The following is a 24348-nucleotide window of genomic DNA, read 5'->3' as shown; positions in this document are numbered from 1 at the left end:
AATGGAGGGGAGCGCTGCGGGTCTCCGGACTGGACTAATGTGTGTGGTTGTATGTACGCTGCACATGTGAAGCGAGACGGCAGGAGAGGGCTCGAGAGATGGCGTGTATTGTGGTGTGGTTTGAAAGGCGCGTCTCATTATCCCTGATGAAGATTCCAGATTGAACGAATTAATTATTGAGCCATTAATTTGTCGCTTATTTAGATGGGTGTTCACTGGGTATGAATTAGTAACTTGATGTTGCTTGACAGGTTAGATTATCATTGGTGAAGATGCCAGAATGAGTGAATTAATTACCAGTCCATTAGCTTGTCGATGATTTTGATAGGTGTTGACTGGACGTGAATTAGTAGCTTAACTTCATTTGGCTACAATAATAATCAGTAATGGAAGTGTACATACTGAATATATTAAAGGAGAAGAAATGTTTAGCAATACAAAGAAAATTAACCGGGATTGCGGAAGGTCAACACAGACACACACACACACACACACACACACACACACACACACACACACACACACACACACACACACACACACACACACACACACACACACACACACACACACACACACACAGAAACACAAACACACGGTCAAAAAACAGCAAATAATTCCCATGGCCACTCTTGTTACTTCTATCGATTTTTTTGCTTCTCTCTTTTCCCGCCAGAGCCAAAAAATGTGAGGAAGAGAGAGAAAGAGAGGCAAGGATGGAAAGAAATAGAGAAAGCGAGACTGGAAGGCTAAGGAAGACCTGCTGATGCTCTTCTTTCTTCCTTTCATCAGTACCTTTCACTCACCTGGCTTCTCATACACTTATACTTTGTCCTTTTCTCTCCTCCCATAGCTTTTTTTTTTTTCTCCTGTACATATACCCTATACATACATACATACATACATACATACATACAGTTCCCTTCCATAAAGTCTCCTTCCATCCAGTTATTTTGTCCTTTTCCTCCCGCCCGTCCCATAAAGCGGTATTAGGTTTCATGCGTCCATTGTGTTTGCTGCGTGAATGGCCGGCTAATAAGAACGACGCGAGGGTAGTGGTAATAGTAGTAGCAGTAGTGATAGTAGATGCGTATATGCCTTTGTAACGGCTCCCCTTTTCTCTCTGACTCACTGACTCACTGTATCTGTTTTCGTTCTGTTTGTATCTGTGTGTTTAAGTTGGTTTGTTTGTGTCATGTGTGGGTGACGTATCCGTGTATCTGGCTGTCACTGTATTTGGGTGTTGCTGTACTTGGTTCTGTATCTGTTTGCTGGTTTTTGGTGTGTTTTCCTCCCTTTTTCCTTCCTCTTTCATTCCTATTTCCTGTTCTGATTTTTTTTTTCTCCTGCCTTCTTTTCAATATATCTTTCCTCTTTTCTTCCTGTTTCCTCCTTTAGTTTTTTTCTTTCCTCTCACTCTCCGTTTTTTCTTTATCTTCTTTTTCTTTCATAGTGCCGCCTCTATTTCTCTCTCTCTCTCTCTCTCTCTCTCTCTCTCTCTCTCTCTCTCTCTCTCTCTCTCTCTCTCTCTCTCTCTCTCTCTCTCTCTCTCTCTCTCTCTCTCTCTCTGTTAATATCCCTGCATTCGCTTCATCTGTTGGCACGGAATGTTTGAACTAGAGTGATAATACATTAAATATTATTCTACATGATATATTCACGCAAAAGTGGAAACAAAATTCTGTATTCTCTCTCTCTCTCTCTCTCTCTCTCTCTCTCTCTCTCTCTCTCTCTCTCTCTCTCTCTCTCTCTCTCTCTCTCTCTCTCTCTCTCTCTCTCTCCATCCTGAATTCTCCCTTCCGTTCCTCTTCCTCTTTCCTCTCTCCTTCCTCCCTCCTCCATTTTTTTTTTCCATCTTTCTTCTTTTCCTTTCCTGCATTCTCTATCTTTTCTCCTCGCTCTCTTTCCTCTCTCCATCCTGATTTTCCCTTACTCTCTCATTCCCCTTTCTTTCTCTTTCCTCCCTCTTTCTCCCCTTAATTTTCTTCCTATCCTCTTTACTCTCTTCCTTGTTTCCATCTTCGTCCATCCCTCCTCCCTCTCTCCATCCTCTCTTTCTTGGTTCTTTCTTATATCCTCTTTCCTTCCTCCTCCTTCGTCCCTTCTTCCTTTCCTCCTTCCTCTCCTTCTTATCTCCATCTTCCATCGCTTCTCCCTCTTTCCATTTTCTCTTTCCTGTTGCCTCCTCTGTCCTCTTTCCTCCTTCTACCCTATTCACTCCCTCCTTTCCTCCCCCTTTTCTTCCTTACTCTCTTTCTTGTTTCCTTCTTCTTCCCACTTTCCTCTCTTCCCTCCCTCTCTCATTCCTTTCTTTCCTTTTTTATTCTACCCTCTCTCCTCCCTCTTCTCTCCCTCTACACTTGCACACACTCTCTCTCTCTCTCTCTCTCTCTCTCTCTCTCTCTCTCTCTCTCTCTCTCTCTCTCTCTCTCTCTCTCTCTCTCTCTCTCTCTCTCTAAACTGTCATACCCTTTTTGAATTGCAAGCTACAGTTTTTTCTTTTTTTTTCAGTGCAGATTATTATTTATAGCAAGAACAGGGTGTAAAAAAAATGCATTATTCATATTTTTCTGCTTTGTTTATTTTTCTGGTTGTTCAGTTCAAGGTTTTTTTTTTCTCATTTTTTTTTCTATGACTATTTTTTTTTTTATTTGTTCACTTTTTTTTCTTATTTTGGTTTTTATTTTATTTTATTTTATTTTATTTTTTGGGGGGGAGAGGAGGAAGTGTTTTCTTTGTTCATCTGCTTTGTGGGGTTATTCATTTGAAGGCTTTTACTTCTTTATTTCTCTCTCTCTCTCTCTCTCTCTCTCTCTCTCTCTCTCTCTCTCTCTCTCTCTCTCTCTCTCTCTCTCTCTCTCTCTCTCTCTCTCTCTTTTGTGTGCTATCTATCTTTACTGATTTGTTTTGTGAGGCTTTCAACTTTTGGGTCTTCGTTTTATCTTAATTGTGTGTGTGTGTGTGTGTGTGTGTGTGTGTGTGTGTGTGTGTGTGTGTGTGTGTGTGTGTGTGTGTGTGTGCGTGTGTGTGTTTGTGTTAACGTCTTTCAATCTATAATCACTACCAGAACCCCTAACATACCACAATATTTCTCCATCAAATTTAACGCTTTCCCTCAATCTTAATTCCTGTAAACACCTGCCAATCTTACAAAACCCAGCAACTCGCACATTGCAAGGAGATCAGAGGACTTAGGAAAGAGGATAGACTAGAAACACAAGGGCAGTGAATAAGGGAAGCTCCTCGATTTATGTATAAGGACCATATTCTGAAACTCCTCTATGGTGTCCCCTAACTACTTCCAAAAGGCTGTAGTTGAGGTTACACTGGTATTTTAAGAATGCGTTTACGACTCTAGTGACGGATTAACAAGATTTCTACATTACTGATAGGCGGAACACTCATGAGAACTCGGCTAATCATCTCTGTGGCCTTTGAAAATAGTCGGGGTGAGTCGAGGTGAGAGAGCGAAGCGTTTCAGAATACGGACGCGGACTGTACAATGCATCAGCGAGCGAGGAAGTAAGTCAAGTTTATGAGGCAAGCATGAAAAGCGAGATACACACCATTCCCTTATCACGCTGCAGATACCGAGACGCGATGAGGTGACGAACGGGAAGCGCAAAGCAAGGAGTGGACAGTTTCCCCCTTTGGCTGATTAATCTGTGTTCTGTCTATCTGTCTATTCTTGTCTGTCTTAAATTTGGTATTATTTCCTACCGCCCTTCCTCGCTTTTTTTTTCTCTTTCCTTATCTATACTTTATCGTATTTTCACGTGTATTTTGGTTTGTGCTTCAATAGTTTCCCCTGCGTATCAAGTTTACCACTGATTGATCTCTGTGTGTGTGTGTGTGTGTGTGTGTGTGTGTGTGTGTCTGATCTGTCTATCTATCTATTCCTCTGTGTGTCTTGTCTTAAATTTACCGTTATTTCCTACCGCCCTTCCTCCCACTCTCTCTAATCTATCACATCTTCACGTGTATTTTGCTTTATTTCTTCAGTACTTTCCTTGCGTGTCTCAAGTTTGGCTCTACATCTCACCTCCCTTCCTTGCTCTGGTGCTTTATCACATCCACGTGTCATTTTCGTTTATTCTTACACACTCTCCATCTAAAAGCTTTCTGCAGTTATGGTTAAGCGAGCAGCAGCGGCGGCAGCAGTAGTAGTAGTAGGAAGAGAAGTACGAGGAGGAGGAAGAGGAAGAAGAGGAAAATGAGGAAGAGAAGGAGAAGGAAAAGGAGGAAGAGGAGGAGGAGTTATTATATGCGTGAACGAGGCCAGCCAAGGTCATAAAAGTGGAGGGAAAGAAGCTAATTTTCCATTTTCCCTTCAAAGAAAAAGAGTTAAGCAGGTAATAGTTTCCAAAATTAATACCAAATAATAGTAGTAAGAGGAGGAGCAGGAGGAGCTGGATAATTAGGAGGAGGAGGAGGAGGAGGAGGAGGAGGAGGAGGAGGAGGAGGAGGAGAAGTATAACTAGGAGGAGTAGGAGGAAGAAAAGGAGGAGGAGGAGAAGGGTAACAAGGAGGAGGGGAAGGAGAACGAGGAATACAAAGGAACACAAAGGAAGAATAAACAACAGCCTGCCTACTGGACCTTACGAGTCTGTCTGCGCTACACTAACTAATCTACAGAGAAAAATGCAGGATAGCAAGGGAGAAAGATAACTGGGAGGAGGAGGAAGAAGAGGAAGAGGAGGAGAAGGAGGAGAAGGATAACTAGGAGGAGCACATACAGACACATTCCTTCATACCAACCCAGCCTAACCCAACCTAACCTAACCCACATCACATTACCTACTCGTATATACACTCCAATACATCCTGCTGACATACTTCTCCAGCTCATCCTCGACAGACCAGACGCGCCAACCACCCCTTGACACACACATACACCATAAGTCACGGCATCTCACGCACGACCTGGGAGTCTTTTTTGTGCTCCAGACACTTATTAGCGCTGTCACCTCCCCTCTCCGCGATTTATGAACCCAGAGTGCATTGTCTTCTTTGATTGGCTGGATTATGAGAGAGAGAGAGAGAGAGAGAGAGAGAGAGAGAGAGAGAGAGAGAGAGAGAGAGAGAGAGAGAGAGAGAGAGAGAGAGAGAGAGAGAGAGAAACATAAGAACATAAGAAAATAAGGGAAGCTGTAAGAAGTCATTATGTCTACACGTGACAATCCCTGTTAACTTACCTACCAGTTTCCACTTGTCATCCTCATTCATAAATTTACTTAATCTTGCTCCTTAATGACTCAACACGAACAACCTGGTTACTGAGTGTATTCCATTTGTCAACCAGTCTATTTGAGAACCAGTTTTTTCCTACCCCTCTCAAGCCTCACTTCATTATCTCTTGTTCTATTATGAGTGTTGATCTAGAGAAATTTGGGTACGTCAACTTTGCCAGCGCTGAATGTAAAAGAAACAAAACACAGCTTCGCCAGAACGTAAAAGAGAGAGAAAAAAAAAAAAGAGAGAAGCAGGACACAACCTTGCCTGAACGTAAAGGAAAAACAAGACTCAACCTTACCTGAACGTAAAGGAGAAACAAAACACAATCTTGCCAGAACGCAAAAGAAAAACAAAACACAACCTTGCCAGCTCCTGAACCAACACAAGAGCTGCTGGCATCACCTGAGACCTTCACACGAGTACCTGAGCCATGCCAATAAAGACTGGCAAGATGACACGAGCAGTTACGATTCGAGGAAAGAGACACATGCAGGAGGCGGGCGAGCAGGTAGCGAGATTGGAAAAGAAAGAAGGGATAGAAGATAGTGATGCTGGATCTGCTGGTGTCAGTTGCGTGTATATTTAATGGAGAATATTAGAATTTGAGCTTTTTTTTTTTTATTATTATTGTTGTTGTGATTTTTGTTAACGTGGACAGTGGAAATTTAATGTTATAATTTGACACTTTATTGTTATGGTTTTGTTTGTTAATATTCGGAGCCCTAAAAATTTAATCTAGAAGGAAACTACGATAGAATTTGAGTTTTTTTATTATTATTATTATTATTATTATTATTATTATTATCCTTTTTTTGTCATTCACAGATGTAAAAACTTAATCCAGAAGGAAACTATAATAAAATTTGGGTTTTTTTTATATTTTCTTATTGCTAAGCTTGTTTCTCGCTAACATTCAGAGCACTAAAGATTTTATGCAGTGGGAAAAAAAAAGCTACATAAAAATATTTTATCTTTTTACTGTTAAGGTTATTTTTTGTGGATATTCAAGATACTACGTAGAAATTTAATATAGAAGGAAACTGCAAAAGAATTTAACCTTTTTATTGCAGGGATCATCTTTTGTTGACATTCAGAGCACTAGAAAAACTTAATAAAAAAAAAGGAGAGAAAGAGAATGGGACGTTATTTTTGTGTTATTCCATCCATTGAAAATAAAACTGAGGAATGACAAACACAACTACAGAATCATCGAGGAATGCAAATAGACCAACGGAGAGAAAACAGAGAGACGTGATACCCGATTTCTACTTGTCAAATTGCATACAGATCTAGTTCACCTAAAATTAAAAGCCTAAAATTGAGAAAACACAAACAGAACGAGAAAATAACCAAACAATATATAGATACCAACGAAGAGGAACCAGACAAGATAACCGATAACCACCTACCAGGAACAAGTAGACTTAGTACAACACTCAACACTGGGAAGCTACGCCAATACAATCTACAAGGTGCATAGAGGAAGGACAAGGCTTCTCGGAACGTACAGGAGCTTCCCCCACAGAAAGGCCACAGTGGAGATGGATTAAGTGCAGGTTGATAGAGCAGTGGAGCAGTGATTGTCCTGAGCTGGTGTTTGTGTTTTGGGAGCGATAGGGAAGGTAGTGTGTTGCTGTTGGAGTGAGGAAGGAGGAGGAGGAGGAGGAGAACAACAACAGTAACAACAATAACAACACGAACAAGAACAACAAGAAAGAGAAGAAGAAAGATAAGAAAGAAGATAATAAAAGGGGAGAATATCTATTTTGAAACATTTAGCTGGCTTACCAAAACTATCTTTAGAAGGTCATACAAATAACTAGTTAGACTCACGGTTGTCTGTATCTCGTCAAGAAAAAGCAAACATATTTTCGTCACAAGTACTCGTATTCTCTTCATTTCAAATAGTTTCCCTTACGTTCAGACAATCAGGGTGTGGTAAAAAGAGGGAGGAACGAAATCAAATGGCGGTCATTATTTTTAACGACTAAGTTTATGTCGCCAATCTAACGACACAGCGGGACACAACACAACACCAGCGACTCTCCTGCTTTGACGCGCTGCTCCAAACTCATGTGAAGCTTTGTGATTTAATACATTTTTATTCAGCTTCATTTTTTTGAGACACACATTAAAGTATATAATTGGTTTGATCTTGGTTGTCATTAGCTTTCACGAGGAGGAAATGAAACTGACATGAAGCTTCGTGATTCGATACGTTTTTTCAGCTTAACCTTTTTTATGACCTCGTGAAAATATGTAATTGGTTTGATATAATATACCGTCATTAAATTTAATTATAACCTAACGAGGAGGAGAGAAAGAAAATGAGATAGATTTCTGCTTCCTCTCCCCCTTCATTCTCACCATCCTTCCTTACGATTTCCCCAAAATATGCATCAGATTCCAATGTAAAATAATAAATAAATAACGCTTTTTGCTTTCGATAAGACGCTAGGTGAAAAATGAGAGAAAAGAAAATATAACACTAACTCTTCTTTTCATCCTCGTCTCCTTTCCCACAATTTACTAAAACCTACACCAACACACCTCACGTAAAGAAACGCAAAGGTGTAGTGCTGCAGATAAAACGCTGAGTGAAGAAGGAAAAAGAGAATACAAGAACACTGACCCCTTTCTTCTTCATCCTCATCAATCTCCCCACAACTTCACAAAACCTACACCATCACAAATCACGTAAAAAGACACAAGTATAAAGCACAAGACGAATTATTATTAAGGAGAAAGAAAAAGAATGCAAGATTATTGACTCTTCTCTCCTTCATTCTCATCACTCTTTCCCACAACTTCCTGAAGCCAGCGCTATCACCCCATTAAACGCAAAACTGTAAGGCAGGAGGCAAGTGGTTAAGGGAAGGGAGAGAAAAGAATGCACGAATACTGCCCTCTCCCTCCTTAATTCTCGTTACTGGTGCCTTCGTCCCTTATATTTACCAGCGAGACACTGGAAAGCCCTTCTCTCTGCTGGCAAGAGGCAAGGCACACAGTGAGGACTTCCCTCTTCCCAATGTCGTGAGTGTTTGCTGAGAAATTCAAGGATCATATTCGGAAACGCTTCTCCGCCGCTCCTCCGCTACATTTCAAAGGGTCTAATTAAAGTTACACTGGTTTTTAATGGTGTTTTTATGGCTCTAATGACATATTTTAAAAGATTTCTACATTATTAACAGGAGAAACAGTCTTCAGAACCCATCTAATCATCAATATGCAACAACAAACAGCATTGTAAGTATTCTAGAAGCTCATTAAAAGCAAGCACTAGAAAGAATAGACAAATAAAAAGAATATTGGTTAATTTGTGCACAATCTAATATAAAGAAGTGACTGTAGAGCGAAAAGAAAATGTCTGAAAGTGGTTTGTAATGACGGAACCATGTTAAGCTCCCTCCATCGACGAGGTTATAACTTAGTGCAGCAAACTCTCGCCCTCCGTTGCGTCCTGTGATGTAACTCTGCAAATTTGCTCACATCACTCCCGTCCTTTCCTGTCCAGTGCAGGGAGCCGCTGACTGCTGGTCGCGGCTCTCATGTGCTCCTGTGTGTGTTGAGACCGAGAACCTTCAGTAGAGTTTGCGAGTGATTTGTAGTATTCAGATGTACGTACGTGAATATTTAGTATGTATCACTTGCCTCCGATATTTTTTTCTCTTTTTGCTGGTCCGTTCCTGTCATTTGTTTTATTTATGGTTTGCTTGTGTGTGTGTGTGTGTGTGTGTGTGTGTGTGTCTTTAATTATGTCTATTTATTTATTTTTTTCCTCTGTTTCATTTTTTTGTATATATATTTTTCAGTGTGTTTTGCTCCCTCCTCTCTCTCTCTCTCTCTCTCTCTCTCTCTCTCTCTCTCTCTCTCTCTCTCTCTCTCTCTCTCTCTCTCTCTCTCTCTCTCTCTCTCTCTCTCTCTCTCTCTCTCTCTCTCTCTCTCTCTCTCTCTCTCTCTCTCTCTCTCTCTCTCTCTCTCTCTCTCTCTCTCTCTCTCTCTCTCACACACACACACACACAAGAAATCCCTTTTATTAGGAGACTCACCTTTAGTGTGATGAGCGTGTTTACTTTGGTACCGAACTGAGGAGTGTTTGTCCCTCACCCTCAGCGTGCGCCCGACCCATGAGTGAGAAGAAAGGCGAGGTGCACAGGGAAGAGGCAGGATTGGAGGCTGAGGTAGAAGGAAGAGAGGAAGGATAGGTGGGATGGTAGATGTGCAGGAAGGGAGGGAAGGAAGAAGAGGGTCACAGGAAGGGAGAGAGGGAAGGAGGAGAAAGGAGTAGGGGAGATATGAAGGCAGGGAGGGAATAAGATGTAGAGGGAGGAACAAGGAGGAGGGAGGGTAGGTACACAAAGGGAATACAAAGGAATACAAAGGAAAGCCAAACAGCAACAAACCTTTTGGTCCTTGCAAGGCTGTTTGGTAACTACTTCTAACTAGCTACAGTGAAGAGAGACAGGACAGCATAGCAGAAGGCTCCTCCCCACCCACCACTCCCTCCAGCTTGCGCTGGCATGGAAATAGTTGGGAAAAGTACCATGCAGTATGGAAAAACTGACATGGAAATTTTCATAGGAAAGGATGAAAGGAAGTTCTACTATTCACCCTACGGTGAACTCTATACGCCTATCTGAAAGTTAATACAAGTTATATTAAAACTGTTGAATAAGAGTTTAAATAGTGAATTTAGTAATTATTCGGACAAGAAGAGAGCTTGTTGGGGATTTGCTTTTAAATATTTGTCTATTTTATTTTTGAATGATTCAATAGTATTGCTGTTTACAATTTCGGCAGGAAGTTTATTCCATATATTTACTATACGATTAAAGAAGAAATGTTTGGCCTCGTGGGATTTAAAACGTTTGGGTATAATCTTGAATCCATTATTTCTTGTTAGGTTAGAATGATCAATGGTAAAATAATTATGTGCATCAATGTTACTATATCCTTTGAAAATTTTGAACACTTCAATTAGGTCTCCTCTTATCCTGCGCTTTGTTAAACTAAATAGGTTTAGTTCTTCCAGTCGTTCCTCATACGGCTTATTGCGCAATCTTGGAATCATCTTTGTGACTCTGCGCTGTATCTTTTCTAGTTTTTCAATGTCTTTTTTGTAGTATGGTGACCAGAACTGTACACAGTATTCTAGATGAGGGCGCACCAGTGAGTTATATAAGGCAAGTATAACCTTTTCTGATTTAAATTCAAAGGTTCTTCCAATGAACCCTACTAATTTATTTGCCGTCTTTACTGTTTCTGTGCAGTGTTGACTCGGCTTTAGGTCGTTTGACACAACGACACCAAGATCTTTTTCTTTATCAGCACTTGACAGTGGCATGTTATTCATTACATATCTCGCCTGAACATTATTGCTTCCGATATGTAGGATTTTGCACTTTTCTATATTGAATCTCATCTGCCATTTTTCTGCCCAGCTTGTTAGTTTATTGAGGTCACACTGCAGTTCCTGCCATTGTGACACAGACGTAACTCTACTTGTTATTTTGGTGTCGTCTGCAAATTTACTTATTTTGCAGTTTATCCCTTCATCAATATCATTTATGTACATTATGAAGAGTACTGGTCCTAATACAGAGCCTTGAGGAACGCCGCTATTTACCTTATGCCACTCTGACTCTTTCCCATTTATTACAACACGCTGTTTTCTGTCAGAGAGCCAGTCTCTCAGCCATTTCAGGGTGTTTCCGGCAATGCCGTGAGCTTTTACTTTGCTGATGAGTCTCTTATGGGGAACAGTGTCGAAAGCTTTCTGGAAATCAAGGTAGATAATATCAACAGCTTTTGTCTCGTCATACGAGTTAAATACTTCATAAAAGAAGTCTAGTAAGTTTGTTAAGCAGGAGCGCTTGGTTCTGAAACCGTGTTGCGAATCCTTTATGATTTTATTTTCTTCTAAATATTTAACAATTTTATCTCTAATTATTGTTTCCATCAGCTTACACACTACTGAAGTGAGACTGATCGGCCTGTAATTGGCTGGGAGAGATTTATTTCCTTTTTTAAAGATTGGCGTGACATTTGCTAGTTTCCATTCGTGGGGAACTTTACCCGCTAGCAAAGTTTTATTGAATAAAATTGTAAGCGGTTTCACGAGCTCATTTCTTGCTTCTTTAAGAAGCCTGGGTGATATCTTGTCTGGCCCGGGTGTTTTGTTTACGTTCATGCTCTTTGTGACTGAGAGGATTTCACTTTCTGTGATACCACACAGAGAGAGAGAGAGAGAGAGAGAGAGAGAGAGAGAGAGAGAGAGAGAGAGAGAGAGAGAGAGAGAATGAAGGTGAGCAAATAAGGAGATGTAAGAAGGGAAGGAAAGAATGAAGCAGTGCAAGGAGGTATGGGTGAGGAGGGAGAGTATGTGGATGTACAGGGAGTGGAGAGGGAAGGTTTGAGAGTAGATATAAAGGGAAGGAGCGAAGGAATGAGAGTGTACAGGGGAAAGAAGGGATCAACAGTACAAGTAAAAGCTTAGTTCTTTAATTTTTGCCATTTGACGGAAGGCTTGTCAACACGTCTTTTTTTTTTTTTTTTTGTTAAATTGATGTTGTTTTATGTTTTGTGAAGGTAGCATGTGTTTCTCTCTATTTCCCTATTGATGAATGCTACAATAACTCACTTTTTCCCTCTCTTCTTGTGGTAAGGTTATTTTTTGTCAATTAAATGTCTATTGTTTCCAGCTAAGTCTTATGCACCTTCAGTTTTTGTCTCGTGAAGGACGTTTGATGTTTTGTGTAGGTACCATGTGTTTCTCTCCATTTCCTTATTGATGGATGCTACAATAACTCACTTTTTCCTCCTTTTCTTGTACTAAGGTTATTTTTTGTTAATTAGACGTCTATTGTTTCCAGCTAAGTCTTATTTACCTTCAGTTTTTGTCTCGTGACGGACGCTACACTTGCTCTTCACTTTTTGCTCGCTGGTCACTTCCCTGCTTTGAAACAAGGCGTGCCGAATGCGTGGCTGGCTTGAGGTGATGAGTGAAGTTGGCCGAGGCAACACTTCCCGCTTTGATTGTAACAGGCTGGCTGAATGGATGGATAGCTTGCTGGCTGGCTGGCTGGCTGGCTGGCTGGCTGGGAGACTAATTGATTGGCTGACTGGTTTTCTGGCTGACTGGCTGACTGGATGAAAGGAGGGCTTGATAGATGGCTGGATGAATTCTGGGATACATCCTGAACTGTCTCTCTCCGTGTTCTTTCGAATTATTTATAGAGGAATATTCTTATGTTGGGAAGAAGAGAGACACATCACTCGCTTTAAGAGAAACAAAGGGCTTGACTTTTATTTGTACGTTTTCAAATGAGGGGAAGAGAAGAGAAGGGAATGATCATTATTTTACCAGAGAACTTAAGATCATCCTGGATTTTAACTTGACCTTCTTGTTCTAATTTAAATACTGTTAAGAGGTAGGAAATAATGTTTATATTTTACCATCTTACATTATAGGGTATCATGTAATTATTTCCTTTGACGAGTTTAAGGTCATTCGCCATTTTAACTAATTGTTACTAAAATATGTTAAGATAGTGGAGGATAATTTTACAAGATCAATGAACTCTTTCTTGCATTTTTTTTTTCTGGTGTATCTCTTAACTTTCCACGCCTTGCCTGCATCTCAGAGCAACCCACCACATACACACTCAGACAGACAGGCAGAAGCTCAATATATCCCCAGTCTCGAAGCATTCTGATAAATCACTTTCTTGCTTAGTATTTTCCTACTACAACTTTCCCTTCACGTCCTTGCTTGCGTCTCAGAGGAATTTCACCACACACACACATGCACACATACACACTGACAGGCAGAGGCTCATTATCTCCCCCGCCTCGATGTATTCCGATTGATCTTCGTACCAACTGCACATCCTTCCTTTGCTTCATCTCCTAAGCTCCCCTTTCTACACTAGCGCTGCCGTCCCGATTAATCTTCACCGCCGCACTGAGCTCATGTGTTATGCATGTCCCCGATGAGTGATTCCCCTCGCCAGGGCCACACGCACACTGCCGGATTCGCGTCCCTGTGTCTTCCTCCTCTCACTCTTTAATCTTGCCCCATGAGAGGGAATACTACTACTGTGTGTCTGTGTGTGTGTGTGTGTGTGTGTGTGTGTGTGTGTGTGTGTGTGTGTGTGTGTGTTGTTGCGTGTTTCTGGCCTTGTTTTTTTTTTTTTCTGTTTCTCTGGGTTTCTGTGTCTCTCTCTCTCTCTCTCTCTCTCTCTCTCTCTCTCTCTCTCTCTCTCTCTCTCTCTCTCTCTCTCTCTCTCTCTCTCTCTCTCTCTCTCTCTCTCTCTCTCTCTCTCTCTCTCTCTCTCTCTCTCTCTCTCTCTCTCTCTCTCTTACCCCCATAATCCCATTCAAATTTCAACTTCCCTCACCTTAACTATAACCTCCCGCAACTGCTAATTAACCAGGTGTTTCTTCGACTCCACAGGTGAGAAGAGGCAGGGCCCTGCATGGAGTCACTAGCACTGTTACCCGCCTCCTGAAGAACACTGAAACTGCTGATTCTTGTGCTGCTGAGACTCAAGGTACAGTGGGACTCGAGGCACGGGCAGGAGACGGAAGTATATGAAGTGGTGTCTCGAGGGGTTTAGAGAGGACTAAGTGTGGTGGTTGTATGGTGAAGTGTGAGGTGCAGTGCTTCGTCAGGATGGCTATGAACGTGGTGATCCCGCTGCTCATCCCCCTGGAGGAGAACCTGTATAATTGTGAGTACCTCTTCTATATTTTCTGTTGGTGTTCTAGTTGAATGTCTTTTTTTTTTCAGAGATCTTGTAACTTGGTATTGAGTGTTATTTACTGTGGGTGAAGTCGATTGAGTTTTCTTCTTCTTACATGTAAAAGATAGATAGCAGTTTACTAAAGGCAGGATCTAAGTAGCTTTAGAACACATACATGAGGACAGATAAGTAGCAGTGTACTAGAGGCAGCACCTGAATACCTCCAGAACACACACAAGAAGATAGACAGGTAGCAGTAAAATCAGACGGTACCTAAATAGCTCTAAAACACATGAGAACAGATAGACAATGAAATAAGACAGCACCTAAGCACCTCTAGAACACACAGGCAGGCGTGGAATTCCCATGGCCAACCCAGGCACGGCCGATAGCGATGGTTTATGCAGAGACTTATCAAGAGCAGAGGTATCTAATGGTTGGTTAAACAGTAATTACCATTTGTCATTAATAAAGGGGTAACACTATTAATGCAGGCTGCTGAGGGCGTTCTGCATCATCGCCCCAAGGGAACGGCAAGCACTGGGTTGTTTTCGAGTACTGCGTGTTGAGGAGATTAGTCAAGGTACGATAAATGGAAGGAAATAAGCGCTCAACTCACCGCTATTAATGCAGGTGTTGAGAAAGTTGGTCAGAGCACGAAAAAAAATTGAAGTAAAAAAGAAAACGTTTTACTTGGCGCTTCTGAAAAGTTAAAAATTCAAATACCTCGCCTGTTTAATTCCAGGGGTGGCATAATTCTCCTCTTTCCAAACAATTCAAGCCTTAGGAAATGAGAAAAACAGAAACAGGTCAAGATATACAGAGTTTACCTTATACATTAAACACCACACACTCTTTCTGAATGACAAAGATTAATGCAACACTGCTGGCAAAATGAAGGGCGAAAGGGTGAAAGATTAGCTTGCTGTGGGATATGACGAGCTTATGAACTTGATAGTCAAGCAGGGAGGAGCGACAGAATGTAATGAGCCAGCCATTCTTCAGAGCATTGCAGATTGCCCCCGCTTACTGCCAACATAACTCTGGGAGACTCGCTAAGTAGGGCAGGGCAGGGCAGGGCAGTTCATCCTCTCTACACCAATCCTTACTCTGGTCGAAATAGGAAACAGAGCCGAGAATTACAGTGGGAAGATTCTCACTGCTGTCCATCACAACTTGAGAGCAAAAAGTGGGAAAAATATCTAAATGGAGACTAAGTAGGCCAGAGTGGTTCAGTTCATCCTCTGTACCTGACAAAATAGGAAGGAGAGCCGAGAATTACACTGGGAAGATTCTCACTGCTGCCCATCACAAACTGGATACGAAATCTATGAGAAAGAAAGCATAAATGGAGACTCAGTAAGTAGTAGGTCAGGGCAGTTCAGTTCATCTAGTACCTCAGTCGTTACTCTTTTGTCGAAATAGGAAACATGCCCAAAGTCACAATGGCAGAATTCTCACGGGTGTCCATCACAATCTGAGTACAAAAAAGGTTGAGAAAGAGAACGTGAATGGTAACAGTGACAAGAGAGTGTGTGTGGGAGCGAGTGAGTGCGTGTGCGTGTAGCAAAGTGCATGGCTTCAGCAAGAAAAGAAAAAAAAAAACACACTAGACGACTCAATCAGTCAGACAGGAAAACAAAGGACCCAGGACTAAGTGTTACGACGAAAACTGGAAAAAGAAGGAAAAGTTAACGCGTGCTTCAATCAATGGCCAGGTGTAAGGGGCGGCTCAGATTCAGATGCAGGGAAGGGGAGACAGTGGGGGAGACTCATAAACTGCAAGCGAGAAGCAACTGGGCTTGTCGGTGGCAGCTTGGCGGGGGAAAGGAAGGGGTGGTGACGGGAGCTCTTTGGCATGAAGCGACGCCCTTCGGCCCTCACGTTCTCGCCTTCCCTGCTGGTAATTAAACACTGTGGGGTGCGTGTAGCGAGGCAGACTCGGGAATTATGAACCCAATGGGAAATACTCAGTGTAAAGGACAGCGTCAGTGAGTTACTTAGAGAGCCCCGCTGCGGTCTGACAAACACACGGCGCTGAGGGAACACCGACCTTGTGTGTGCGAGCGACTGATGTTACAGCTCCGTTCATATTTGATGCAGTGTAATGTGTGTGGCCTTTTAAAACACGAGAGCGATGTGGTTTTCTTTTCTCTCATGTTCGCGAGACAGAAGCTTGCACATACTTGAAAGAGGAGGGAAAGACCTGATGTTCCGTAAGAGTCCGTAATGCGATGAGTGTTAGCAGAAATATGCACTAGTTCTTTCAGCCTCTCCTTTGTTACCTGAATTTCGCACCTGTCGTCAGTAATGAATGTCCTCTCCCGCTCTCCCTTCAGATAACCTTGTTGTATCGTGCATTTTATTATTTTTTTTTTATTGGTCTGAAAAATACGCATCGCTAACGGCTTAAAGAAGATTATGGAAAGGCCAATTAAATGCAGCTTCCTTTTCTCTGCCCAGTTTGAGAAATTGCAGAAAAAAACATACTGACCTCAACCAATAAATAAGCCAGATACTCAGGCTAAAACTTAAAGAGTCTTTTCGGAAATCCATTCGAAATTTACAGCGAGGTGAAACAAAGTGGTGGTTTCGTTCCCACCTGCCTGCTTACCTGCCTACCTGCCTGCTTCCCTGCTTGCCTGCTTATCTGCTTGCTTGCTTGCCTGTCTACCTACTTATTTGCTTCTCATCCTACCCTCCTACCTGCCTCCTTATCTGCCTGCCTAGTGTTTATCTGCTTACCTATTTGTCTACTTCCTTGCCTATTTACCTATCTGCCTACCTACTTACCAATTTAGTACTTACCTGGCTACAAATCTACTTGGTTACCTGTCTACCTGTCTGCCTGTCAACTGCTTATCTTGTATCCACCTGGTGACAACAATGCATCATTCCCACGTTAAAATGGTTCCCAGGCTTCAAGGAGACCAGTCAGACCACGATAATAAGACTTCCCACACTATAACCTAACTCGATTTATTACCAGTGCTCGTAAAAAAGCGGCACCTTAGCAATGCCCTTAATTTTAGCAGCATTTGGTTTAGCAGTGGTGACGGGAGTAAGTCCATCAGTCTGTCAAATTCTCTTGTTTATGTGACAGTTGTTTTGTTTCTTGTAAAGCTTCGTGTCTGTTGGGGAAGGGAAGAAAATACTGTGATTGTTCCTTGTCGTGTAGCATCCGAGGCCACCTGTCAGGCATTTGTGTTCCTGTCAATCTTGGGGGTAAGGTAATGTTCCCTGGCTGACGTGGTTTTGAGCAGCAGTCGATTAGGAGTGATAAATTCCACTGATTCTTCAACGCTAGGATGGGAAGTCTGAGGGTTGTGTAGCGCTGGGTAATGATCTCTGGATGACACGTTTTTGATTAGCAGTCGATTAGTTTTGATTAAGTGTAGTAGTTTAACAATAGAAAGGGAACTCCTACGATTCTGTTGCTCTCTGTGGCTGCCTGGAGGTTCTGAACAAAGAAAAAAAGAAGGAAGAAAAAGAGAGAAAAACGATTGATTAGCAGTGGTTAAGTGCAGTAGTTCCTCAACATTAAGAAGACAAGTCCGAGAACTGTGTTGCTCAGTGTTTGCCAGATTTTGGACAAAGAAAAGAGAAGGAAAAGGAGAAAAAAATAACGATCGATTACCAATGATTAAGTGCAGTAAATCTTCAACACTAGAAAGGAACGTCCGAGGATTGTTTTGCTCTGTGTTTGCCAGATTTTGGACGAAGGAAAGAGAAAGAAGAGGCGAAAACATATCCCTAGAACACATGATTCAAAGGATTAGGAGCACAAAGGAAGAAGCACCATAGACAGACCCTCGCCAGGATGACTGATGGAAACCGATGCGCGTCAAAACCCGAGTAAAGTACGTCGAGAAAGTTATCAGAGGAGGTGAAGAAAGGGAGAAGCAAAAAAACAAGATCATTAACTTCCATCACACCTTCGGGAAATGTTTGCATCGAAGCTTCCTTTTTTCCCGCCATCGTTCCTCACACTTGGAAGCCTGCCAGTGTTATCAAAGCGCCGTTGAAGAAGAAAGGTGGGAACGAGGCGAAGAAAAGGCCAATAATTACAGACTGATGTTTAATTCAGTAGTCGGAAGGAAAAGTGCTGAAACCTTAATTAAAGACATGATAGTGAACCACCTGGAAAGAAAACCTCTAATTACGATCTCACGCCAGGGAATTAAGGCTTTGTAAATGCTGTTCGTGAACCGTAATGACATGTTAATTGAAATGAGACTTTTTTTGTTGTATTAGACGGAACTAGAAACTGAATATTAAGACATACACAGACACGCTTCCTGGACAGTGCTGATTAATTACCACAGAATAAACTTATAGCTTCAGGGATTTTTTATATAAAGGGAGCTCTGGCCAGTGGTTAAATATTGGAGAGAGACTCATTCCAGTCCGTAAGTTAAAGATATCTAACTTTTTTGGAATGGTAAATAGCAGAAATATGAGATAAAATACCACACAATAAACTAATAATCTATAGAACTTTTTACATATAAGGGGATCTGGCCAGTGACAAAGAAAATGGGGAAAGAGGACCTACCGAAAAAAATAATAAATGATAATAATAATAATAAAATAACTACATAACTTACTATACATATTTTTTAGCAATGATGAAGCAGAAATATTGCCATACATAATACCGTTGCAGAAAAAAAAATGAGTTTCACAGCAGCAGGATATTCATTATACCTAAAATTAACAGCACTGTTCATACAAAAAAATACATATTACCCATGATACCTTAGCGGAAACACAGCCGTGCATAATACAGCTGCAGGAAAATGAGTATGGCAATGCCTGGATATACCTTATAGCTAAAATTACGACCTTGTTCAGTAAAAAGAAAAAAAAAAATCAAATACATTACCGCTAATATCGAAGAGACTGGAATCAGACCTTGAGCTCCACGCGCGTGCAAGAATATCGTGTTAATTAGTATGGCAAATCCCGGTTATTATTCGTAAAAGACAAAAATCCTACGAACGGGGAAGGAAAGCCAAAGGTAATGAGGAAATTAATTAATCTCTAAAAATCTCACCTCCCTTCCTCAAAGAATGGCGACATGTTACCTGTCAGTGTATTAGTGTGATGAGGTGAGGCGGCTTTCATCACCTCAGATTACAAGGGATGATGCGTGATCTCAAACTGTCAACAGCAGAATGCGTTTTCATCCCGTCTTGTCAAGCTGCAGAATTAATCATCGTGTAATTGAGAATGATGCCCCTGATACAGTTGTTATTAGGGTTTCTCATTATTAATTTCTGCTCTATTCTACAGTGTTGTATTAACTCAGTGTTCAGCCTGTGTATCTAAATTTGGTTTATCATATATTTTTTTTATTTAAGGCCACAGTAAAGATATACTGGTATCCAAAAATCTGTTTTATTGCACAGGGTCAACATAGAATCAGAATAGAACATTAGTTTATTCACATTTCCAGCCGTCAGTTCTACACACAACCATGGTAGAGGGTTCACTCATACACGTGTAGGCCTGGTGGCTTCTTACAGCTTCCCTTGTTTTTCTTATATCATGCAAATCAGTGCCATCCTACAGATCTACACAGTCTTAGTGGAACATTAAGCTTCAGTGGCTCTCAGGGCGGGAGGGGAGAGATGCGGACACTCAAAGGACGAGAGAGGGAAAAAAAATCACAGAAAATCACAGTCTCACTAGCTATTGTTACAAAGGAGATGCAGCTGTTATTCCTAGTCAAGGGTTATCTACCTACCTATTTATCTATCTATCTGATTCTGTCTATCTATCTGTGGTGGCATAGTTGGGGGAGGGGGTTGAGTGGGTGGCGCAGGGAGGAGGGGACCCCCAACTGCACTGAACCAGTTTTGGAGGGGCCCAGCTGGCAAAATGTTGAGAACCCCTTGAATTCTGTATCATACGAATCATCACCATCATCGTCATCATCATTATCATCATCATCATCATCATCATCATCATCATCATCATCATCATCATCTTTTCTCCTCCTCCCTCTTCCTTCATGAAAAAAAAAAAAAAAGAAACAGAAAAACCGTTAAAAACTAATACAGCCGAGCAGTATTTCCAGCCTCGTCTTTTTGTTTACATTCGCGCTGACAGGATTGAAAAGGCGAACCAGAAAGCGATGTTGTGGAGACTGCGGCGCTCCTTAATTGCTGGGAGTTAATCAAAATGGGGGAGGAAAGACCCAATTAAGGCACCTGTTTTTCATCAGTTTGGAAGGCGGATGGAAGGTTTGAATGAGATGGATGGTTAGAGTGGATGGTTAAGAGGGTGGAGCTAGTAAGTGGTTGCCTCGTATACCTTGGGATGGAGAGAATGGTCTATTTACGATTTAGTTAGGTGTTTAATCCTGTGTGTGTGTGTGTGTGTGTGTGTGTGTGTGTGTGTGTGTGTGTGTGTGTCCCTCCTATCTACTCATTCGTCCCGCAATCTCCATATTAACTTATATCTATGTCAATTTCCCCATCTTTCCATTGACGTCTCCATCTTGCTTGTCTCTATTATCTAGGCTGTGGTAGGGCAGGAGAGGGGAGGGGGGAAAATGAATGTGTTTGTGCAAGTTACCCTGTGATTTTCGTGTCCGTTTTCTTCCTTCATGTGAGCCCTGAGTCAGAGAAAACGAAAGGAATTATGGTAGACTGCAGTATTTCGGAAGACTGGTACAGAGAGGATTTAGAATAATTGTATAATAAGGTATAGTAATTCCTGTAGATTTTATTGATGTAGATGTGACTTGTCCTGAAAGAGAGAGAGAGAGAGAGAGAGAGAGAGAGAGAGAGAGAGAGAGAGAGAGAGAGAGAGAGAGAGAGAGAGAGAGAGAGAGAGAGACCATAATTCTCTCTCTCTCTCTCTCTCTCTCTCTCTCTCTCTCTCTCTCTCTCTCTCTCTCTCTCTCTCTCTCTCTCTCTCTCTCTCTCTCTCTCTCTCTCTCTCTCTCTCTCTCTCTCTCTCCCACTTCACTACCAGCTTGCCCCTTTCCGGTCCCTCCCCACTCCTCCCTGCCTCTCTTACACACTACATTCTCAACAAAAATGCTAATGTCAAAAAAAGGCAGGCATCCCCATTAGCTTGAGTCTCCCCTGCCAACGTTCTTTGTGGAATATGCGAGCGAGCGGAAGAGGAATCAGAAAGAGAGAGAGAGAGAGAGAGAGAGAGAGAGAGAGAGAGAGAGAGAGAGTTAATAGATAAGTGATAAAAGTTATATATTTTTGAAAGAACATGTCTTCTAGGAAATGCTATTTAATTTCCTGCCACACTTGCGATACGCGGAAGCTCAAATTTTACTCTCTCTCTCTTTCATTATTCTCTTTTTTTTTCTTTCTTTCTTTCTTCTTACGAGTTATTCTTTTATATTTTTTTTCCTTTTTTTTTTTATCAACAAGAGGTCACACTTAAAAACATTAGCGGTTTTCAGAAGAGTGTGCGCGTCTTTGGTAATTAAATACGAAACCCCTTGTGATATCAGTAGGAAACTGAATTTTTGTATCTTTTCTTGTATTATTTTTATTTTTCATTGTTTGTTTTTTATAGGAAAGTGGCATTATGAGTGAGTTTTTTTATTTATTTATTTATTTATTTATTTTATTTATTTATTCTTTTTTCGTATCCTCTGCTGGACTCTTAGGTTGTAAAAGACGTAATACAGGTAAGAGCTCAAGGAAACGAGAAATGTCACTCCATTGACCTCGAAATAAGACGTGAAAGTACTTCGAAAAGGAAGTAAAAAAAAAACAACGCAGCGAAGGAAGGAAAGAAAGAAGAAAGAAAGATAGCAGGAAAGAAAGGAAGGAAACAAGAAAGAAAAAGAAAGATAGAAAGAAAAAATTATGAAAGAAAGAAAGAAATGAAGTAAGGAAGGAAAAAAGAAAAAAGAAAAGAAAGAAAGAAAGAAAGAAGCAAGCAAGCAAGAAAAAAGAAAACAAGTTAGCAAGCAAGCAAAAAATGAAGAAAGGAAAGAAAAAAGCAAGTAATCAAGCAACGAAAAAAACAATGAAAGAACAAAGGAAACAGTAAAGGAAGGAAGAAAGAAAGACAGAGGGAAAGACAGATAAATGGAAAGAAAAAAAGATAGAGAGAAAGACACAAAGAAAGAAAGAAAAAAAAGATAGAACCATTTCAATCCTAAAATCGAAATAGCTGAAGTGAAAAACCCTGTCAAAAAAAAACAAAAAAAACAAGAGACACTTTAATTATACCCCTTACATTTCACTCTGTCCCTCACATTTCCATCCCTTCGTAACGTAGTAATACTCTGGCCGTGTCAATGGGAGGGTCCGCCACATGACCACAACACACCGGGCGCCCACAGGAGTCATACGTTTATCAGGAGTTAGCGTCGCAACCTGAGCTGAGTAAGGAAGGCATTAAGTATTTCTTAACGTGGATACAATTGCTGTTTCTTGACATTACGAGAGTTTGAATGCGGGTGTTTTGTGGCCAGGAGCACGTAGTTTTGCGTCTCTCTCTCTCCCTCTCCCTCCTTTTCAGCTCTCCCTTACCCTCCCCTCTGCATGAATTTCACAGCCTCCACACTCTCTCCTCCACTGTACCCTCCAGTCTTTCCTACCTCTATTCTGTTCCACTGTTCCTGGTTCTTCCCTGATACCATATTCTTCTCTCCCGCTCTCTGTTCCCTTCCACTTTCACATTTTTGGATCTGGCACCTCAGTGGGCCTTTTTGTTTCGTTCTTTTTGTTACCCTTGGTCATTGCCTCCTCTTATATAACCAAAAATTTGCCCACTGTCCTTTCTTTTCACTTCTCCCTCTCTTTCTCTCACTGTTCCCCTCCAATCCCTCCGTACCGCATGACGCTTACCCTCCACTGCTCTGCCGTGATCTGTTCTTCCATTCGATCACCACCTTCACTTCTACTTCCCCATCACTGTTCCCCTTACATTCCAATCCCATACCCTCCTCCTACCATATCCACCTCCGTTCCCCTCCACGATTCCCCGCATTCCCTCCATTCCTCCACTCTCTACCCAACTACCTTCCCCTTCCCTCCCCTCTCACTGTTCCCCCCTGCATTCTAATCCCACGACCATCCTCTTACCATTCCCACCTCCCTTCCCCCTTCCATATCTCCACTCCCTCCTTCCCTCTGACACCAACCTATAACTTTCATCCAGAAGCAATGCGGAACTAGTTATGGGAGAATACATTCCCTCAAAAATATGATGCCGAGTGTAATTTTAGGCGGCAATAACCATGCAAATATTATTGGAAAGGAATACTCGACTCAGCAGGAATTGAAAAATCAGTAATAATATCTCTGGGAGTTCAGAAGTCGTGTGGATGCGTCAAGATTTACTATTTGGTTTTATGAAAGCTGGCCGTGCTGACTCGTGACGCAGAAAGAGAGAGAGAGAGAGAGAGAGAGAGAGAGAGAGAGAGAGAGAGAGAGAGAGAGAGAGAGAGAGAGAGAGAGGAAGGAAGGGGGAGGCAGAATGGCATATTAACTGACTAATTGACTGACGAACTAACAGGAAGAGAGAGAAAACAATGAATACCTTAGCACAGAGAGAGAGAGAGAGAGAGAGAGAGAGAGAGAGACTGATTAACCGACTGACCAACTAAGAGAGAAAGCTCACTGAAAACCTTATCGTGCTCTTCTCGTGCTGCACAGTAAGCATTATGACGTGCACTCCATCTCCACCATCACCATCCATCCAGTGAAATAAAGAGGGCGAGCTCAGGTGTCGACAAGCTCTACTGGCGCTGTCCTCCTGTTCCTCCTGTCCATGAGAAATGCACTGGAGCCGTCCCTGTCTCTTTCTGGTGAGCGCTGCAGGTTCCTAAAGCCACTGTGCGCTTTTCTGGGAGTCGTGGGTGTGAGGAAATATAATCTGATGATGTAGATTTACGATACTGATGTCGCACGTTACTTTGCCTTTCGTTCAGGGTGTAGAATAGATGTGTTTAAGTTGTAGTGTAAGAAGGAAATGTGAAAATTGATGATATGGAGATATGAAGCAGGTGAAGTAGAAGTGTTTAAGTTGTTCTATAAAAAAAAAGGAGTGCAAAAATTGATAATATAGACTTGTGAAGCAGATGTGAAGATGTGGAAATATGTAGATGGAAAATTAGATAGATAAATAGATAAAAGCAGCGGTGAATCGTGTGGTTTTGATGTTACTAGTGAAATAAATGATCTACAGAAGAGACTTGATTACCTTCCTCGACTGTACTTGCTTGAACGGAAGTATTGGGTTGACTCATAACGTTGTGTGTTGATTAAATGTGTTACCTGTTGATAGAAAATTATCTGTTGATTGATTATGACACTTTTTAACAGAAATCCGTGTCTATTAATTGGAAAGTACACCTGTTGACGGAAATTATTACCTTTTG

General features: G+C 41.5%; 1 protein-coding gene across 11 annotated transcripts in view; it reads left to right on the top strand.

Moving 5' to 3' along the window:
- LOC135109235 (putative neural-cadherin 2) overlaps nt 1–24348 on the top strand; it is a 312599-nt gene that overhangs the window by 207798 nt on the left and 80453 nt on the right. For all 11 annotated transcript variants that reach the window (XR_010272615.1, XR_010272616.1, XM_064020468.1 and 8 more), the window contains one exon: nt 13691–13967. Coding sequence is in view for 9 of the 11 variants with exons in the window: in XM_064020468.1 (XP_063876538.1) it covers nt 13877–13967 (91 nt within the window). In the remaining 2 variants the exon portion in view is untranslated. The remainder of the gene's footprint in view (nt 1–13690; nt 13968–24348) is intronic.

Source organism: Scylla paramamosain, chromosome 18 (genome assembly GCF_035594125.1).
Source record: "Scylla paramamosain isolate STU-SP2022 chromosome 18, ASM3559412v1, whole genome shotgun sequence".
Classification (NCBI taxonomy): domain Eukaryota; kingdom Metazoa; phylum Arthropoda; class Malacostraca; order Decapoda; family Portunidae; genus Scylla; species Scylla paramamosain.
This window is presented reverse-complemented; position numbering and strand designations above follow the sequence as displayed.